Source organism: Watersipora subatra, chromosome 3 (assembly GCF_963576615.1).
Source record: "Watersipora subatra chromosome 3, tzWatSuba1.1, whole genome shotgun sequence".
Taxonomy (NCBI): Eukaryota; Metazoa; Bryozoa; class Gymnolaemata; order Cheilostomatida; family Watersiporidae; genus Watersipora; species Watersipora subatra.
Window position 1 is genome coordinate 71025893 of NC_088710.1, and position 18830 is coordinate 71044722.

Below are 18830 nucleotides of genomic sequence, written 5' to 3' on the forward strand. Positions count from 1 at the left end.
CCCAATGTAGCACCGGTGCAACATGAAAATGAGGTGATATAATCTGTACTTCTGGTATAAAATATCTCTAAAACTGCAATAAACATTTGTTAAATAGAAGGTCTATTTCACAAATAAAACAAAATATATATGATTACATACCTTTTTAGGGTGAAAATTCACTCAGAAAAAAGCCCTTTTTTCCTCAGTCTGACCACATGTCACAGTTGCTTTTCAAAATGGCGGATATTGGTCACATGACTGCAGTGTCCAATCATATTTCACATAAACTGTGTAGCACATGGACAACATTGGGCTTTCATGCCAGTAAAGCAAATGGATTACCAACTAGCAAAGAGCAGTAGGGGTTCAAAGTACATGTAGCATATATGCTACAATGGGTTTAAAAGGGTTAAAGGATTTTACTGGTGAACAGTACTAGGAAGTTACGCAGGGAAGAAAATAAGTACCCACCTTACGCAAGACGCGTGGCACCCTTTTAGTCCTCACATTTGTGTTGGCTATAGACAGGGTGAGACAGCTGGTGACTGCACTTGACATCATACAGAGGCAACAAGAGAGGTAGTACTGCACTACAATAACAACGTCTTCTTATTAAACACAGACTGTACAAATACTTCACACAGACTGTACAAATACTTCACACACGGACTGTACAAATACTACACACACAGACTGTACAAATTCTCAACTAAATCAAGGCAGCACATAACATTCGTATATACAACATAAACATGTATGTAATGCTTAAAGCAAAGAGAAGACATAGAGAGAGTGTTGGATTCAGCAGTGCTCGTAGTACTCACAGATCTTTGGGGTTCTCGAAGACGAAAAGGCAGGCATAAACTGAGCCAAGGAGTTGAGCATCATAATCATTCCAAGGAGAACAACCGCAACTGCCAAATAGAGTGTTGTATGTATTTCGTCACATGTCTTCTTGCTGATAAAAATTCAAACGCTACCTTTTGTGAATAAAATATAGAAAAAAGCAATTGCAAGAAACAAAAAATCCATGTACGAGAAATGCAACTACAAATAATGGTAGACTCTTAAGGGTTCAGCATGAGTAGCATGTTTTTATCTTATTCTAGGTGGTCAGCATCTCTTGTAGTCGATTGGTTAAGGATTGGGCAGCACATTGGTTACCAAACAAACTTTTTTGCAATATTTTCCTCAAATTAAACAAATTTTCATCGTAATGCTCTAGCTTATGCTTTGACCTTCTGCACCGATACAAACCCTGTGAATTATTACAGTGTTCTATATTATCAACAACAGTTTGGTTATCTCTGCTACAAGTAGTGGTACACAACTGGCTAAAATTATCTCTGCAATATCAGAGGCTAGAAGAAGAATAAAATCTAAATAAATATCCTTGCCAGTTGCCAGTAAAGAATATAGTGCAGTTTATAGAATATAGAGAATATAGAATATAGGCGTATGTTTTATTGCATCATTGACCACTGATAAGCTCTGATTTGTCAATAATGAAGGAAATAGAAGTTCCAATAAAACCTCTACATATGAAGTAAATGTTTTCGGAGACTTATTTTTAATCTCAAAACTGTCGTAAGTTAAAGTAAATGTTCTCCAAAAGATATTTCGTTTAATTTATCTCAGAACCTTCGGAGACCACAAACAAAATGATAAATAAATACTTCAGTTAGTATACATTAAAACATCAGCGTTAAACCAACTGCATTATAAAAACTGTCAGAACTAAATGTTGAAGCTAAACTATATGTAAAGAACTAAACTAACAAGGTGCTGATAATAAATTAGAGGTCTTTGTCGTTACTTTACTGCACGGATACGAAAACGGAATAGCAGATTTGGCTATAGAAAAGCTTAGAGGTAGAGGTGGCCATACAAATAGAAGGCGTACAGATAGAAGGCGTGTAGATAGAAGGCGTACAGATAGAAGGCGTACAGATAGAAGGCGTACAGATATAAGGCGTACAGATAGAAAGCGTACGGATAGAAGGCGTACAGATAGAAGGCGTACGGATAAAAGGCGTACGGATAGAAGGCGTACGGATAGAAGGTGTACGGATAGAAGGGGTACAGATAGAAGGCCTACAGATAGAAGGCGTACAGATAGAAGGCGTACAGATAGAAGGCGTACAGATGGAAGGTGTACCGATAGAAGACACAGCTTGCTCTAACTCGTACTAGCCAACAGCTAAACTAACATTTATATATGATTTATTTTTTGTTCTTACATTTTTCTTTCACCAGTATTGTCATATTCATTTAGCTTTGAGAAACTTTATAGGTGGTTTGTGAGAAATTACTCAAGCTGTGGAGTCAATTATATAAGCATGTCGGAAAATTCTAAAGTTGAGGTGAACATAAGAAAAAGTTAGATGGTTCATTCATTGCATAAAAATATTTGGCATTCTTTGTAGAGCATTTCATGTCATCCCGTTGATCAGTTGATTTTTAGGAATTTTAGGCATTTCATGTGCCTTAAAGCACATAAATTACATAATTTTTTTATTGTATATTTCAATACATCAGAGTCTTGGCTTTCGAATGAGCTATTGTTTGCCATGGTGAGACAGACATTGGTTGGTGTTTATAGGATTTCCCCAGAGCTCTACCGCAAAAATGTTTACCGGCATAGGCTCGGAAATTGTGACGTCACAATTTTCTTATGCTGTGTTGTGTGTTCTTACCGCCTATTTTATTGCTTACCGCTTATATTTATCAACTACGATAATGACGCTAGTGTCAGGCGAAGAAAGGACAACTCCAGAGAACCAATGAAGATGACAAAGGAATCAGTGTCATTAGTTCTCCATGTACAGATTATTTCTATGATAAATAATTCAGATTTTCAAGCACCATACTATGTTTTCCCGATGATATTATGCACTAGCCCTCTCAATTTATTGTGATGTTGAGGGTCGCGACTGAGACTAATTAGTTTCAAGCATTGCGTGATCTCGCGAAAGTGCGATTGACATGTAGTCCTAAGGCCACGCAAGCGCAGGTCACAATTTAATCGATGTGATTTCATTACCTTTATCAACGACAGTACATTTATTGAAGCATAATTAATTAGCCCAGAACATGTGTTTGTATTGGTCGGGCATTGTTGATTCCCGAGCATTGTTGATTATCTAGAATCCTAGTTTATTATAAGCGCTCTCTTGGTTTAACAGCACCGATTGTCACAGAAAAGCGCAGCCTCAATAGTAGCGAAAGGGATCGACTACCTATGGCTAAATAATAATTGTGATATCACATTTTGAGAACCTGAACCAAGTGTTTTTTTGCAGGACGTACTTTTGACACCCTATTTTTCATAGTTCTATTATTCTTTGTGTATTGAATATAGGCTCATTCGAATGCCAAAACTCTGATGTATTGAAATATATAATAAAAAAATTATGTAAGTTATGTGCTTTAAAGGTTGACTTGCAACAAAATTCACATTACAGTTATTTGGTATCAAAAGATTCACCATGTCTTACTCTGTTGTGCTGTAGGTGCCACATATGTGGAAATGTGATTATAAGCTCTTAAAAGCTCAAAAACGAAAAGCCGTCGTAGATTGGAATCTCTTTATTTCTCTGACGTAGTCATGAAATTTATTTATTGTCTTGTCACGTGGTGTTCTCACGTGAATTGGAAGGCCAATAAAAAGCTCAATATAAAACTTATCGTAGCAATAGTTTATGACAAACACTTCGGGTTTTACCGAAGACCCCGTATCAAATATAGATGCTCGCTACTTTACAGTTTTGTTTCGGTTTGGTCTAATCGGCAAGTCGTAATCTGATCATGGGACCCAATACTTCGCAAATAATTTCTGCAGCACTTTCCGATTATCACAAGTGACCAACAGGCTCATCATGATTATCAGACAATGATATGTACTCCTTCAACTAAGGTTAAAAAGTTTAACGATTTTTTACGGTAAGTTATAAGATATCAGTGCTAAAAGTGACAGCATTACAATGACGATAAAATAGACGCGTAAGAACAATAGACATAATTTTATTGAAGGCGTGAAGTATATTTGTGAAAATATTTCGACAAATAAGGTTGCATGAAAGTGTAAACAGAAACCATCTACCACAGCTACGTCACATTTAAGCCGTTTTGGAAAGAGAATCCAAACTGCGGCGGTCTCCTGTGGCTGCGATTAACTGTTCGTTTTTGAGCTTTTAAGAGCTTGTAATCACATTTTCACATATTTTGCACCTACAACACAACAGAGTAAGACATGGTAAATCTTTTCATATCAAATAACTGTAATGTGAATTTTGTTGCAAGTCAACATTTAATTAAAAATCATGGCAGTAAACATGAGCCTTGGTAAATCTATAACTTACAGATAATTAACTTGCTGGGACTACGCGCTGGCAGGCAGTGTATGAACGGTATAGAGATAAGAAGAATGTCTATTGGCAGCAAGTACACGTAATAGAAGAAAGTAGTCTTTCGTTCGAGAGTAATATTAACAATGAGCTCTACAAATGGTATCGATCCGTCTCCATAAAGTTCCTCATGCTTGGCAACAGTGAGGTTTATGATCGTGAAATCAGAGTGTGTGGAGATATTATAAGGGTCAAACATAATGCCATCATCTATCAGGTTGAAATCCACCTGCGAGCACAAAATAGCTTCAGTAAGTCGATAGCCATCCGTACAGGTAAATAAGGTAAATATGCAACTATGGACACGTCAGGACTGAAAATGAGGTGTTATAACCAGCACAATCATAAAACCTAATTTCCTGCTTTTTCTTCAAAAGCTAGGCAGGAGTCGTTCTCTTTCTTTAACCATCCCATTTGTATTTGTCCATTTCGTTTAAAATGGCACCTTGGAACATTAATTTTTCTTCAAGTTCAATGATTACAGTTAGAGCTAGCCTTTCTAGTAGAACAACAAGATAACATAGATTCTTAAAACATGCTAAATATTTTATGCATCACAATTACTTAATAAAAATTGTGTTCTTTTTTTCCTGTGTATGTCATGACGATGAAGGCTACCGTAAAACCTTTAATTGAACGTCCCCCTCTATTTGACCACCACTATGAGAGAAGGTTTGAAAAATAGAGCGCCATCGTCTATTTGAACGCCACCTCCATTTGACCGCCACTTTGACAATCTTTGATCTCTATGAACCCATAGCATCAAGTGATCAGTAGAAAAGTGTCCACCAAGTCTTATTGATAATGAATCGTTTACATCAGTAATAATTAATTCTCTTGTCGTCCAACACCAAAGCTTGTCGCTTTTTCTGTTGAAACTTTAAAAGGAACACCATAGAAATAATATTAACTGTCTCAGGCTAATAGTAGTTCCTTCTTTAACGTGGTCTTTCTACTTCGAAGTATGTGTATAAAAAAACGATCTACAGTTTTGGACCAAAGGTTACGTTTAGCAAGAAAACTGTTACATGTGGCATTTGTGCTCAGTGCAATGCGTAAAAGTTTTCAGATCAACTCTTCTTTTGCACTGTTGAGCTAGTCGATATAGGCGTCCAAACATTTTTTTTCAGATCAAAAAAAATGTTTGAACGCCTATATCGACTAGTTCAACAGTGCAAAAGAAGAGTTGAGGTCAGAAGACATTGTGGAAGGTATTGGACAACCAGAAAATGTTCTTCCCATCAAAAGCAACAATCAGAAAGTAGCTATCCGAGCAAACGATGCAAATAATTTTGTTTTAAAAAGTTCATTTTTGTTTTTGCATGTAATATAAATATGGTTCGTTTATGTAACTTGTTCATGAACATATATTTGTAGAATTTGATGAATTATTATATAACTTATAAAATTGCAGATTTATAGCACATTATTTGATAGCATCATTGCAGTAATCTGACCTTACAGTTGATTGACGCTCGTAACTCCTGAAAAGCTAGTTTTGGCTGAAACTGTTGCAAACATATCAATGAGTGCAACGACCTTTTAAGCAACATTGTTAAATATAGATACAAAATAAAACTGTGTTTTCAAATTTAGAATTAACTAAAAATTGAAAGCTCCAACAAACAAATACATGTAATGATGAACTTTAGCCACATGCGTGTTAAGCACAACCTTTTGCCCAAAACTAGTCACTCGTACATTATCATAAATGTAACCCCCTTTTTATATACTTCGAAGTATCAAGACCACGTTAAACAAAGAACTACTATTAGCCTGAGACAATTATTAATTATTTTTATGGTGTTGCTTTCATAGTTTTAACGAAAAACAAAATGAAAAGCTTTGTAGTTGGCCAATGAGAGAATTAATTGTTGTTGATGCAAACGATTCATGACTTATCCGATTTTGTGGACACTTTTCTACTAATCACTTGCTATTATAAGCTCATAAAGATCAAAGAATGTGAAAGTGGTGGTCAAATGGAGGTGGCATTCAATTAAAGGGTGGCGCTCTATTTTTCAACCCTTCTCCCATAGCGGTGTTCAAATAGAGGTGGCGTTCAATTAGAGGTTTTACGGTAATCATCATTTCCATACAAAGCGAATGTTTTCAACGAATGCTCTGATAGATGATAGAAAGAGTGCCAAGACAGAAGAATGGTCTCTGAAAGTATTCAACTAAGATTTGCAAACCTGAGAGTACAAAAAAATCCTAAATAGCCTTGCTCTCTTATCGTATTACATGAATGAGGTAACCTACCCCCTACGAATTACAGTAGCCTTTAGTCCTACATACTTGCAGAGATGTATTACAGTGTTGGCTGCAGCTAACCTCGTTCTGAAGATAGCACCAAGATCCAAGGTAAACCTGGCAATGCTGGGTGTCATAGGGAAAATCACTCATGTCAAAGGCACAAGGCGTCTGGTAGGTTCTCCGAGGTATGTAGTAGATCTTTCCAGTATTAAACAGCCAGACAAAGGGTTTCATAGCTGAGTCATGCAGTGACTCTTTAAACCTGACAGTAAGAACAACTAGGAATACACCCAATTGACAAAAATGATGGACAACAGAGAGAGTAAATAGTAAAGGAGAACATATAAGCTATCCAGCGTGAAAAGATTCAAGAATAGTTATAATTTGTTTGTCAAATTTCTTGATATTCCGCCATCTATCATCAGCTTCTCAAACTGACAAAAATGCTTAGGTTTTCAGTAGCAGTTGTAACAATGAATAGTTATACAGTTGAAAACCATAATTGATTCAATGGAAATAATAACAAACATAAATGTCTTTTTTGAAATCGAAATTTGAAGCTTTAACTTCACATGTGAAAACCAGGTAAGGTGTTCACCAATTCTACATCAGGGTTAACATTGAATTATATATCTATTTGGTAACGCAGCTTCAAGAATACTACCTGTTCAACAGCTCCATGTCAGGGACCCATATGGTACTGTCAGGAACCTGCAGGTGGTCAATCTGCACATCCGATAATTTCCATGTCAACCTCGGATCATTCCAGACCTTGAATATATAAACAATTATGTAAATACTACGCATAGGTTGTTAACTCCAGTAATAATTGTAGCACGTCTATACATGTGTATATAAATCTAAAAGTTCGTCATTCGTGTGTCTGACTATACTATTAAAATTTAGGAATGCAATATCCACTTCATGCTAGATTTGATCGCGGGACCTCCTTTTCATCAGGCGATAATCTTACTAATTAAGCTACGGGAGACACAATGAATTCATTAGGCGATATGAGTCGTTATATCGGCTAAAATAACCGTAGTATTCTGTGTTCCACAACATCACTAAAACTTGCTCTCACGGCTTTTATTAGTAAATTTAGCAATATTAATTCTAGCATACTCAAATTAGTCATTAGCAATGTGCCAGGCTAATGAAAAACAACTACATTACCCGCCACTGTTTATAAGCTGTTTTTTAATAACAGTGCAACACCGGGCATTCGGCTAGTACTATCTAAAACTTACCATTAGTAAATTACATTGAATTATTATAACAGGCAAATATTTTCACAAAATAATAAAAGCAGCCATTAAAGCTAAAGCTTGAAAGATGAAAGTTGTGTTCAGCTGTTACTACAGTCTCTATTACTATGTATGTCTACTTGATAATGAAATATTTGACTGCCTAAATAGTGCTTCTAGCTTCTGATTATTGTTTGTAATAACTTGCTACCAAGGCTTGTGCCATTTTATTTAGTTCTTACCATTTTCTGTCAACAAAACACATTCTTACGCTTTAGAATCTGTTCATTTCAAACGATTCCAAATATCTCAAAATGCTAAAGAGTTGTGAGAATACATCACATACATTGACATCGCGTACCATCACATTATGTACCATGACATCACGTACCATGAAATCGCTTACCGTGACATCGCGTACCATGACATCGCGTATCATAACATTATGTACCATGACATCGCGTACAATGACATCGCGTACCATGACTTCGCGTACCATGACATCACATACCATGACATTACGTACCATGACATCGTGTACCATGATATCACGTACCATGACATCGCGTACCATGACATCGCGTACCATGACATCACGTACCATGAAATCGCGTACCATGGCATGTTGCCATTCAACTGGTTATCTCTAAGGTCATTCCGGATCCTCTATGCGTAGGGTCTTAGCAATTGGGAAGAACATTATTGCAAACACCTTTCGCAATTTTAGGAGAATTCTTCTAGGTTTTTCTTTGATTGGAACACACGAGGATACGTGATAACTAAGTTAAGATTTATTGAAAATGGATCCTAATTCAGGGAATGTGTGGTTATACTACATTATTAAAAGCAATGGCCTAATACAGGCTATAACAATTGAACACTTGCCTTATAACCGTCTGTTAAGTTTTATGTCTGTTAAGTTTTATTTGATAGTCATCGAATAGATGAGTCATCGACAAATGATACCTTGTTGGTATCATACCATGCTGGTACAGACATGGAGAAATAAAACTCCAAGTTTACGGATGTGAATTGGGCTAAATAAATGCCTATTGCGCACCCCAACCAACGATAGCTATCTTGTCACACATATATCCCGCTAACTTCTACACAAAAAATTTGAAATCATTGTAAAACTAGTATAAAGGTATAACAGCCAGTTTATGCATAATGATGGGATTCAAACCTTAAAGCTGACTTGAAATGTGTAACAAAGTTTGTCTAAGATTTTGAGTAGCTGCGAAAAGATATGGTTGCAAACATTGCTCAACTACAGTAAGTATTGTTGACATATTGAGTTGACTTGGAGGCGTGATAACAGAGAAAAAGGAAAGGTAAAGTTATAGAGTAACTTTGTGTATCGTTAGAAGTCTGCCAGCATGAGGCCATAGATACGCATATTATAACAGCATTTAATATGCTTGACATTACATACACTCTATACCACATACACCAGGTATTAATGGCCTAAAATAAAACATTGCTGAGTCAGCAGTCTATAAAAAATAGAAAGTCAATAAAAAGTCGGTACAAGTCTGTTTATTCTTAAGTTGAATAAGGCAGTAGATATTTAAATGTCTCCTCTCTATATTTCGATACACTCTCAGTTCACAATTAGTACCTGCTGTGCTATATTGCTGTGCTATATTATTACAGCTAGAGTAACTAATGCGCTACAGACATTTCGTTCATCATTCATGGCAACATTCGACAGCTTAGAGAACGATGAATAAATCTACCTACCACTGAGGCAGCAAACGACCTTAAAAAATTACCCTAACTGTTTGAAAGCTTAAAGTGGCAGCGTGTTAACACCTCTATTCGAGTTATTGGTGTATTTATATTCATACACTACAGTAACTACACATACACCACAATAACTACTCATACCCTACAGTAACTACTCATACACTACAGTAACTACTCATACACTACAGTAACTACTCATACCCTACAGTAACTACTCATACAATACAGTAACTACACATACACTACAGTAACTACTAATACACTACAGTAACTACTAATACACTACAGTAACTACTCATACAATACAGTAACTACTCATACAATACAGTAACTACTCATACACTACAGTAACTACTCATACACTACAGTAACTACTCATACACTACAGTAACTACTCATACAATACAGTAACTATACATACATTACAGTAACTACTCATACACTACAGTAACTACACATACACTACAGTAACTACTCATACAATACAGTAACTATACATACATTACAGTAACTACTCATACACCACAATAACTACTCATACCCTACAGTAACTACTCATACAATACAGTAACTACACATACACTACAGTAACTACTAATACACTACAGTAACTACTCATACACTACAGTAACTACTCATACACTACAGTAACTACTCATACACTACAGTAACTACACATACACTACAGTAACTACTCATACACCACAATAACTACTCATACACTACAGTAACTACTCATACACTTCAGTAACTACTCATACAATACAGTAACTACTCATACCCTACAGTAACTACTCATACACTACAGTAACTACACATACACTACAGTAACTACTCATACAATACAGTAACTATACATACATTACAGTAACTACTCATACACTACAGTAACTACTCATACACTACAGTAACTACACATACACTACAGTAACTACTCATACAATACAGTAACTATACATACATTACAGTAACTACTCATACACCACAATAACTACTCATACCCTACAGTAACTACTCATACAATACAGTAACTACACATACACTACAGTAACTACTAATACACTACAGTAACTACTCATACACTACAGTAACTACTCATACACTACAGTAACTACTCATACACTACAGTAACTACTCATACACCACAATAACTACTCATACACTACAGTAACTACTCATACACTTCAGTAACTACTCATACAATACAGTAACTACTCATACCCTACAGTAACTACTCATACACTACAGTAACTACACATACACTACAGTAACTACTCATACAATACAGTAACTATACATACATTACAGTAACTACTCATACACCACAATAACTACTCATACACTACAGTAACTACTCATACACTACAGTAACTACTCATACACTACAGTAACTACTCATACCCTACAGTAACTACTCATACAATACAGTAACTACTCATACAATACAGTAACTACTCATACACTACAGTAACTACTCATTCCCTACAGTAACTACTCATACAATACAGTAACTACTCATACAATACAGTAACTACTCATACACTACAGTAACTACTCATACACTACAGTAACTACTCATACACTACAGTAACTACTCATACAATACAGTAACTATACATACATTACAGTAACTACTCATACACTACAGTAACTACTCATACACTACAGTAACTACACATACACTACAGTAACTACTCATACAATACAGTAACTATACATACATTACAGTAACTACTCATACACTACAGTAACTACTCATACACTACAGTAACTACTCATACAATACAGTAACTACACATACACTACAGTAACTACTCATACACTACAGTAACTACACATACACTACAGTAACTACTCATAACCTACAGTAACTACTAATACACTACAGTAACTACTCATACACTACAGTAACTACTAATACACTACAGTAACTACTCATACAATACAGTAACTATACATACATTACAGTAACTACTCATACACTACAGTAACTACTCATACACTACAGTAACTACACATACACTACAGTAACTACTCATAACCTACAGTAACTACTAATACACTACAGTAACTACTCATACACTACAGTAACTACTCATATACAAACATACCTAATGATTAAAAATTATTCCATAAAAATACCATTTTATATTAGAATGAAGTTACCTGTCTTGCTCTAAACTTCTTTTACCAAATGCATACACTAAGAATTCTGACACAACAAACAACCAAAATCAACCCGCTAACCAAATTTCAGCAATTGTTAACATTACCTACCAGTGTAGAGATAAATGTGCTGGTAATATGCCCTTCTCGTTCATTCTACAACAAACAGATACTATGAGTTCAGAAATATTTAAGTAATAGTGCAAGTTGTTGATGGCATTGTGAAATAGTAGTGTGTCCTTGGTTAACATCGTAAAACTGCATTCGTGGCGACCTGAGGAGCATCTTAACAGTGACAAGCTGCTTTCAATTGTTAACCCAAAACTCTAGCAGAAACAGGCATTTACATGTATATGGCAAACTACTCATATTTGGTATATAATAGGTCACTAGCACATAATAAATTATCAGCGTACAATAGATCAATAGTGTATAATAGAACACTAGCTTATACGTAATAGGTTACTAGCGTATAATAGTTCACTAGCATATAATAGGTCACTAGCGTATAATAGGTCAATAGTTCCACGACCAAACACGAGCAAAGCAAATGTTTGGGAGCTTTATGATAAATGCATATGCCCACACAACTACCGAAAAATTATCCGTAAACGGCCATTACCAAACTCTTGTACAATAATCCCAACAAAAAATTTAACCATTTTTGTGTAGAGCCGTTTAAGTATAATAATGATACAAAACACATATAAACCTATTTAAATATGGTGCCAAGTCTTTGAAATGTTGATGCAATATACTAAAACTAACCCATATGATCGGATTATACAAAAATAGACAGATTAATTTGGCCTAAAATCGCGATAAAAACTTGATAAGCTTTTTTTAATCAAAATTAAGACCGGCCAACGAAACAGTGATAAGGCTGTGTGACAAAGAGTAGAACCATTAAGTCATGCGCATTTCACAAGAAAAACGTGCACATTTCACCAGTCTATGGCATTGTCCAATTGCCGAAGGTTTCTGTAATTAACGTAGAACTACTGAAAAGTAAACGTTTCTTTTTTGCCTATTCTACCGGACTCTGACATTTTGGACACTTATAATGAGTACTTTGGTATTCCAAGTGATGTCCAAAGCAGTGAAAGTAAAAGAAATGACGATGATATTTTTCTAACGATTCTAACAATATCTAGTTATAATAATAATTATTCGGTTTAATAGGATGATCATAAGATTTAATTATAAGAATATTCATTCGAATTTACAAGATCGAAGTATATAGTGACCGATGGCGTGCAATATGTTACTGTTATTATTTTTTCTAAAGACTTTGTTGATGATACTGCTGCTGTGCCCAATATCGCGGTACTGCCAAGCCGTTTTTAATATCTGCAAAATTAAGTAATAGGCCTACATTTCTTATAGATATACATCTAATTCTATGATGACCAGCTAAAATCTGTTTAGGTTTTTAAATTCAGCATAATTTTTTAAAAATAAATACAGAAATCTAGATAAATATCACAGCTTCTTGATATTGGTTGCTGTGACCAATGATATACAGCCCCCCAGCATGTGTATTTTACACAGCAGATTGCCATTTCACTTCTAATATTGCATTTCTCCTATTGCAGAGGAGAGATATAAACATATCATCTTTTCCTTTCATTATTTCTGTTTCTTGTTCATAATAACACCCAGTACATTACAGCTACCATTGCAGTTCTCCTATTTCACTGCAGTGCCATTTGACTGCTAATATTGCATTTCGCAACTAGCAGTACCCTTTCTTTTTCCATTATCGCTTTGGTCATGGGCTGTATGACAGAGGAATTTCTAGTGTATAATAGGCCACAAGCGGATAATAGGTTACTAGCATATAATAGGTCAATAGTATATAATAGATCACTAGCACATAATAGGTCGCTAAAATATCTTTGGCCACTAGCATAATATGCTACTCATAATATGCTAGTAATAGCTAGCTACTTGTGCTATACTTGTACTATGCTAGCTAATATATATTATGTATTAGCTCACAAGTGCCAGAATAGATGTGCCATTAATATATGTACCTTTAGCCCGGTGTCACATCCTTAAAGGTTGACTTGCAACAAAATTCATATTATAGTTATTTGGTATCAAAAGATTCACCATGTCTTACTCTGTTGTGTTGTAAGTGCCAAATATGTGGAAATGTGATTAAAAGCTCTTAAAAGCTCAAAAACGAAAAGCCGCCGTAGATTGGAATCTCTGTATTTCGATGATGTAGCCACGAAATTTGGTTGTCGTCTTGTCACATGATGTTCTCACGTGAATTGAAAGGCCAGTAAAAAGCTCAAAATAAAACTTATCGTAGTACTAGTTTATGACAAACACTTCGGGTTTTACCGAAGACCCCGTATCAAATATAGATGCTCGCTACTTTACAGTTTTGTTTCGGCCTGGTCTAACCGGCAAGTCATGATCTGATCATGTGACCCAATACTTCGCAAATAATTTTTGCAGCACTTTTCGATTATCACAGGTGACCAACAGGCTCATCATGATTATCAGACAATGATATGTACTCCTTCGAGCTAAGGTTAAAAAGTTAAATGAAGTTTTATGGTAAGTTATAAGATATCACTGCTAAAAGTGACAGCATTACAATGACGATAAAACAGACACGTAAGAACAATAGACATGGTTTTATTGAATGCGTGAAGTATATTTGTGAAAATATTTCGACGAATAAGGTTGCATGAAAGTGTAAACAGAAACCATCTCTCACAAATGCGTCACATTTGAGCCGTTTTGAAAAGAGAATCCAAACTATGGCGGTCTTGCGTGGCTGCGATTAACTGTTCGTTTTTGAGCTTTTAAGAGCTTGTAATCACATTTCCACATATTTGGCACCTACAACACAACAGAGTAAGACATGGTGAATCCTATGATACCAAATAACTGTAATGTGAATTTTGTTGCAAGTCAACCTTTAAGCTTTTAGGTCAACAGCAACAATTTGCCTGTTGTTTATGTTTGTAAATTTTTTTAGGCTCCGATATGACTAGCAGCAAGAACAAATGATGCAAAAGACTCCCTAGCAGCAAAAGGGTCGAGTACAAGTTGCCATCGCAACCCAACTCATAATCAACCCAACCAAATTAATACAAACTCACCAGATCAACAATTGATGAGAGTGACAGAAGAACTGAGACAATTGTTTGGTTCGAAGGTCTAAAATACTGGTTGTAGTCTTGAAATACATCTGCATAGAGGTCCGTTGCAAGCGAGGCATAGTCTACAGTCAATCATGTATACTTGGCAGATGAACTTTATCAAAGAAAGAGAACATGAATTAAGACTTTGCTTTTGCAGAGTGCTTTGGCAGACAATCTCTTTCCAGAATAGCGCTACATATGCTAGTGAATCTAAACAAGATACAGTATAGCCAAAAGATCATAAACTCTTATGCCTAAGGGAGATGGCTATGTCAAAACATTATTGAGGAGTTGGAGAGTCATTTACAAGCCTATTCATGGTAAAGTCTTAGACAAAATAATTGCATTGATGTATTGCTTTGTTCATTTAAAAATTTGTTGAATTTACTGAGCCTCGTACTTGAAATATATCTGCCTAATTCCTGTGAGCTATAGCAGCAACAAACCATTCGTTATGCAGCATTTACACGACTATTCTGTCATCAGTTCTTATGTTAATGCCTATGGTGACTTTTTTCACTAACATAAGAACGTTTTTAGTGTGTAATATCGTTATTGTTCGATTACATCGCTTACATGTATAATTACTTTTAGTGCAGGAACTTAACATGTTAAGAAAATGGATAGTTAAAAATTTTTTTGTCTACACATGACACAGTTTTCTTCATAGTAACTTGTCCATCTTTATCTACTAGCTGTAATATAACGACAGGCTGTGAACATGTCGTAATAAACCGACATGCTGTTTGTTTAAACTAAATAACTCACCTTCAGTATTAGCGCTGATTTCGAAGGCAGTAAACGAAATTACTGCAACAACAACGAAGCAGCGGTTCATTATGTTTAGAACCAGTATATGATCAAACTTTTTATGCAAGATAAACCTGGTTTCAATGTTTGTCTGTTCGGGGGTTTCTCTTTATTAGGACCCAAGTAATAAAACTAGTAGTAAAGCGAAGTGATGCGCGGCCATGTGAGAATATTTTCGTGGATCAGTTTGCTGGCAATTACTAGTAGTCTAATTATTTGTCGTTTTAGTAATTTGGTAATCCGACGATTTAAGCTAAGCGCCAGCTCCTATAGCGTTTTACTGGTTTCACTTTTGGTAAATTTTACCGAGATTGACTCGTCGAGGGTCGAGTATAGGAGCCCAAGACTCTCGTCGAGGGTCGAGTACAGGAGCCCAAGACTCTCGTCGAGAAATGAATGGGATCGTTTCATCTTTCATCATCGAACAACCTGGCCGATGCATGCCTTCAGACGGTTATCATAGAACGAACGTCGGAACAATACAGCATACAGCTCACTACGTAGACGCTCATTCCAGTAGTCGTTAAGGCTAGTTTACGCGGCGCCGACCTTCGCTATCGGTAAATTAGGCGACTAGTGTTGTTGACTCATGTTTTAGTTTATGCTCGTAACTAATGGCGTTTATAGACCCTGCAGCGAGTAATGCATGATTGATGTAATCTTCATTGTTTTCAATTTTACTGTGCGTTCTAGTTTCTACGAGCGTCTGTTGTGATGTCAGGGACACCTTCTGGTAGTGAAGACGTTTGTCAGGATGATTATATTGACGGATTTCGTGATGGTACTGGTACGACCACTGAACATGTGTCGGATCTTCCTCAGAACAAATCAATCTTTCAATCTACGAAACATTCCCAAAGTATTCTCGCACACATTTCTGCGATGTACGGAAGTTTTGAAACCAGTGACATAGAGTTAACCGTGGGAAGCTCGTTGTCAAAAAAGACCTTTCGCACGCACAGAATCGTTTTGGCTCAAAGCCCAGTATTCAACACGATGCTGTACGGAAACAATTGGCAAGAGTCATCTGCCAAACAAGTGCAGTTAAACGAAATGGATCAATATGCATTTGCTTTTGAGGATTTTTTGAAGTATCTTTATGGCAAAGTACTATCCATCAACTGGCAAAATGTAGAAGCGTTGGTGTACTTCGGTGATAAATATGCTGTGGATTCTTTGCTAACTGAATGCCTTGACTTCTTTTATCACCATGTGAAAGTTAGTGGAGACCTTTTGTCTGCTCTTAATGGTTGGAAAACTATTCGCAGGATCTTGTCACAGCGTCAGAACCTAAACTGCTTGACTGTTATAAAGTCCATGCTATTTAGTAACATCGAAGTAATAATGAAAAATGAAAAGATCATTCACTCCATGGATGAAGATGACCTTATTTCTGTAATTTCCTCAGATGAAATTGTTTGCAGAACAGAGTTTTCTCTATTTAAGCTTGTGGAGCATTGGTTAACGGTAAAAACAGCAGAAGAATCTAGGCTTGCCCAACTTCTGCAATTGACACCATTTCTTCGCCTTCCTTTTATGCACTTGCAAGAGATAAGCTATGTGGAGAATTCACCCAAAAGATTATTTACTGATGAAGATTCCGAAGATTTTAAGGTTGCAACTTCCACTCTTAAATCTCTGCTCTGCGATGCCTACAAGTTTCATGTTATTCCTAAAATAGATAGAGATAATATCATGACACTTCCAAAAACAAGATTTTATTTAGATGGCTGCTCGTGTATGCAGTACAGACTTCTCAATACAGATGGGTTGAGTTCTTGGTCAAAAATGGACTCATTTTTCAAACTGAAAACTTCCATGTCAACTGCAGACGCAGTTAGTAGAGAGTGGGGATTTTGTGTGACATTGATGAGAAAAATAAATGTACGAAGACAACTTCAATCATCTTCTCTTGAAAAACAAAGAGTTAGTTTGCTCAGTTTGGAAATCAGCCAAAACTTCTGTGGAGCCACTCCATTCAATTTTGGTATGATTTATATTCACGAAAGACGAGGAGAAGCTACGCATCGAAGACCTTTGACTCGGTTTGAGTTGGCAACGAACCGGTTAAAGTCAGATATCATGTTGGACAACATAAACTTTGAAGATGTCATTGTCAAAAATTCACCATACCAATATGCTGATGAGTTAGGAAATCTTGTGTTTCTTGCATTGGATATTTTTCTTCAGTAAGCTTGAAGCCTTTTGAAATTCAGCATTGCAGATCTAGTGATATCTGTATTCTGTGAAGTTAGACTAAATACACACCTGTGATGTTTGTTAGAGATTATAAATCAGCACTTGTCATCATGTACTCTGTGATAAACCAGTATTGTTTTATTGTTGTGAAACTGCGAGTGCTCCCAACTCAGGCAAATTCTAGATAATCATTGGCCATATTAATATCTCTTTTTGTTATACTGTATTTACTTAGTAATTTTGTGGCTGTGACTCATATTTGTTATTATTAAAGCTCTTTATTGTTTCAAAACTAACAAATATTTCTTTTAGCTGATTGAACTGCTTTTTGAAGTTGCTAATGTGACTGTTGATGCGGTTTTAGCAAGTCCCTTATTCTGTTAGAGCAGTTGTAGATGTACTATGAGATGTGTATTTACTATAAAACTTAGTCACAAACTCCATGCTATGAATTCGCTATACCTTACTCATAAGTAGTATATAGTAAATTCACTAAATACTTTTATATTAAACATGCTGAAGTGTTGAGGGAGTCATGGTGCATAATTAATGGTTAGAGGTGAATTCTGTTGAATTAAACCAAATCAAAATACTAACATTGATCAAAATCACAAGCTAAGGAAAGATTTTACTAGTGTTTCCAGGTCAGTGTGTATTATTATATATCTAGGATTAGAAGTATAAATTGTGTTCACCTCAGTAGTTCTCAGACGATGTCGTGCTAACATATATCTTCATTAGTATACATACATGTAGAAGTTATAGCCTCGACACCGGTAGACATGCGAGTCAGATTGAGTAATTTGTTACAAGTCTACTTACACATCAAATCTACTGTCTTACAAGCATGT

At 35.8% G+C, this 18830-nt stretch overlaps 2 protein-coding genes across 3 annotated transcripts in view; one reads left to right on the forward strand and one right to left on the reverse strand.

The window, feature by feature from the left end:
• The window catches only part of LOC137391237 (neuronal acetylcholine receptor subunit alpha-9-like), a 30831-nt gene extending 14879 nt beyond the window's left edge, over positions 1–15952 (reverse strand). For both annotated transcript variants that reach the window (XM_068077650.1, XM_068077649.1), the window contains exons 1-8: positions 15739–15952; positions 14929–15050; positions 11918–11962; positions 7309–7415; positions 6723–6906; positions 4344–4617; positions 807–896; positions 454–572 (exon numbers count right to left, since the gene is read on the reverse strand). In XM_068077650.1, coding sequence (XP_067933751.1) covers positions 454–572; positions 807–896; positions 4344–4617; positions 6723–6906; positions 7309–7415; positions 11918–11962; positions 14929–15050; positions 15739–15808 — 1011 coding nt within the window. In that variant the 5' untranslated portion in view covers positions 15809–15952. The remainder of the gene's footprint in view (positions 1–453; positions 573–806; positions 897–4343; positions 4618–6722; positions 6907–7308; positions 7416–11917; positions 11963–14928; positions 15051–15738) is intronic.
• Positions 15953–16402: 450 nt separating this feature from the next.
• Positions 16403–18269, forward strand: LOC137391078 (actin-binding protein IPP-like). The gene has a single exon (XM_068077429.1). The coding sequence runs from the start codon at positions 16495–16497 to the stop codon at positions 17971–17973; it is 1479 nt and encodes a 492-aa protein (XP_067933530.1). The 5' UTR covers positions 16403–16494; the 3' UTR covers positions 17974–18269.
• Positions 18270–18830: the final 561 nt, after the last annotated feature.

What these genes read in the sequence shown, in the direction of transcription:
- LOC137391078 (XM_068077429.1), top strand. Translation starts at nt 16,495, where the DNA reads ATGTCAGGGACACCTTCTGGTAGTGAAGACGTTTGTCAGGATGATTAT.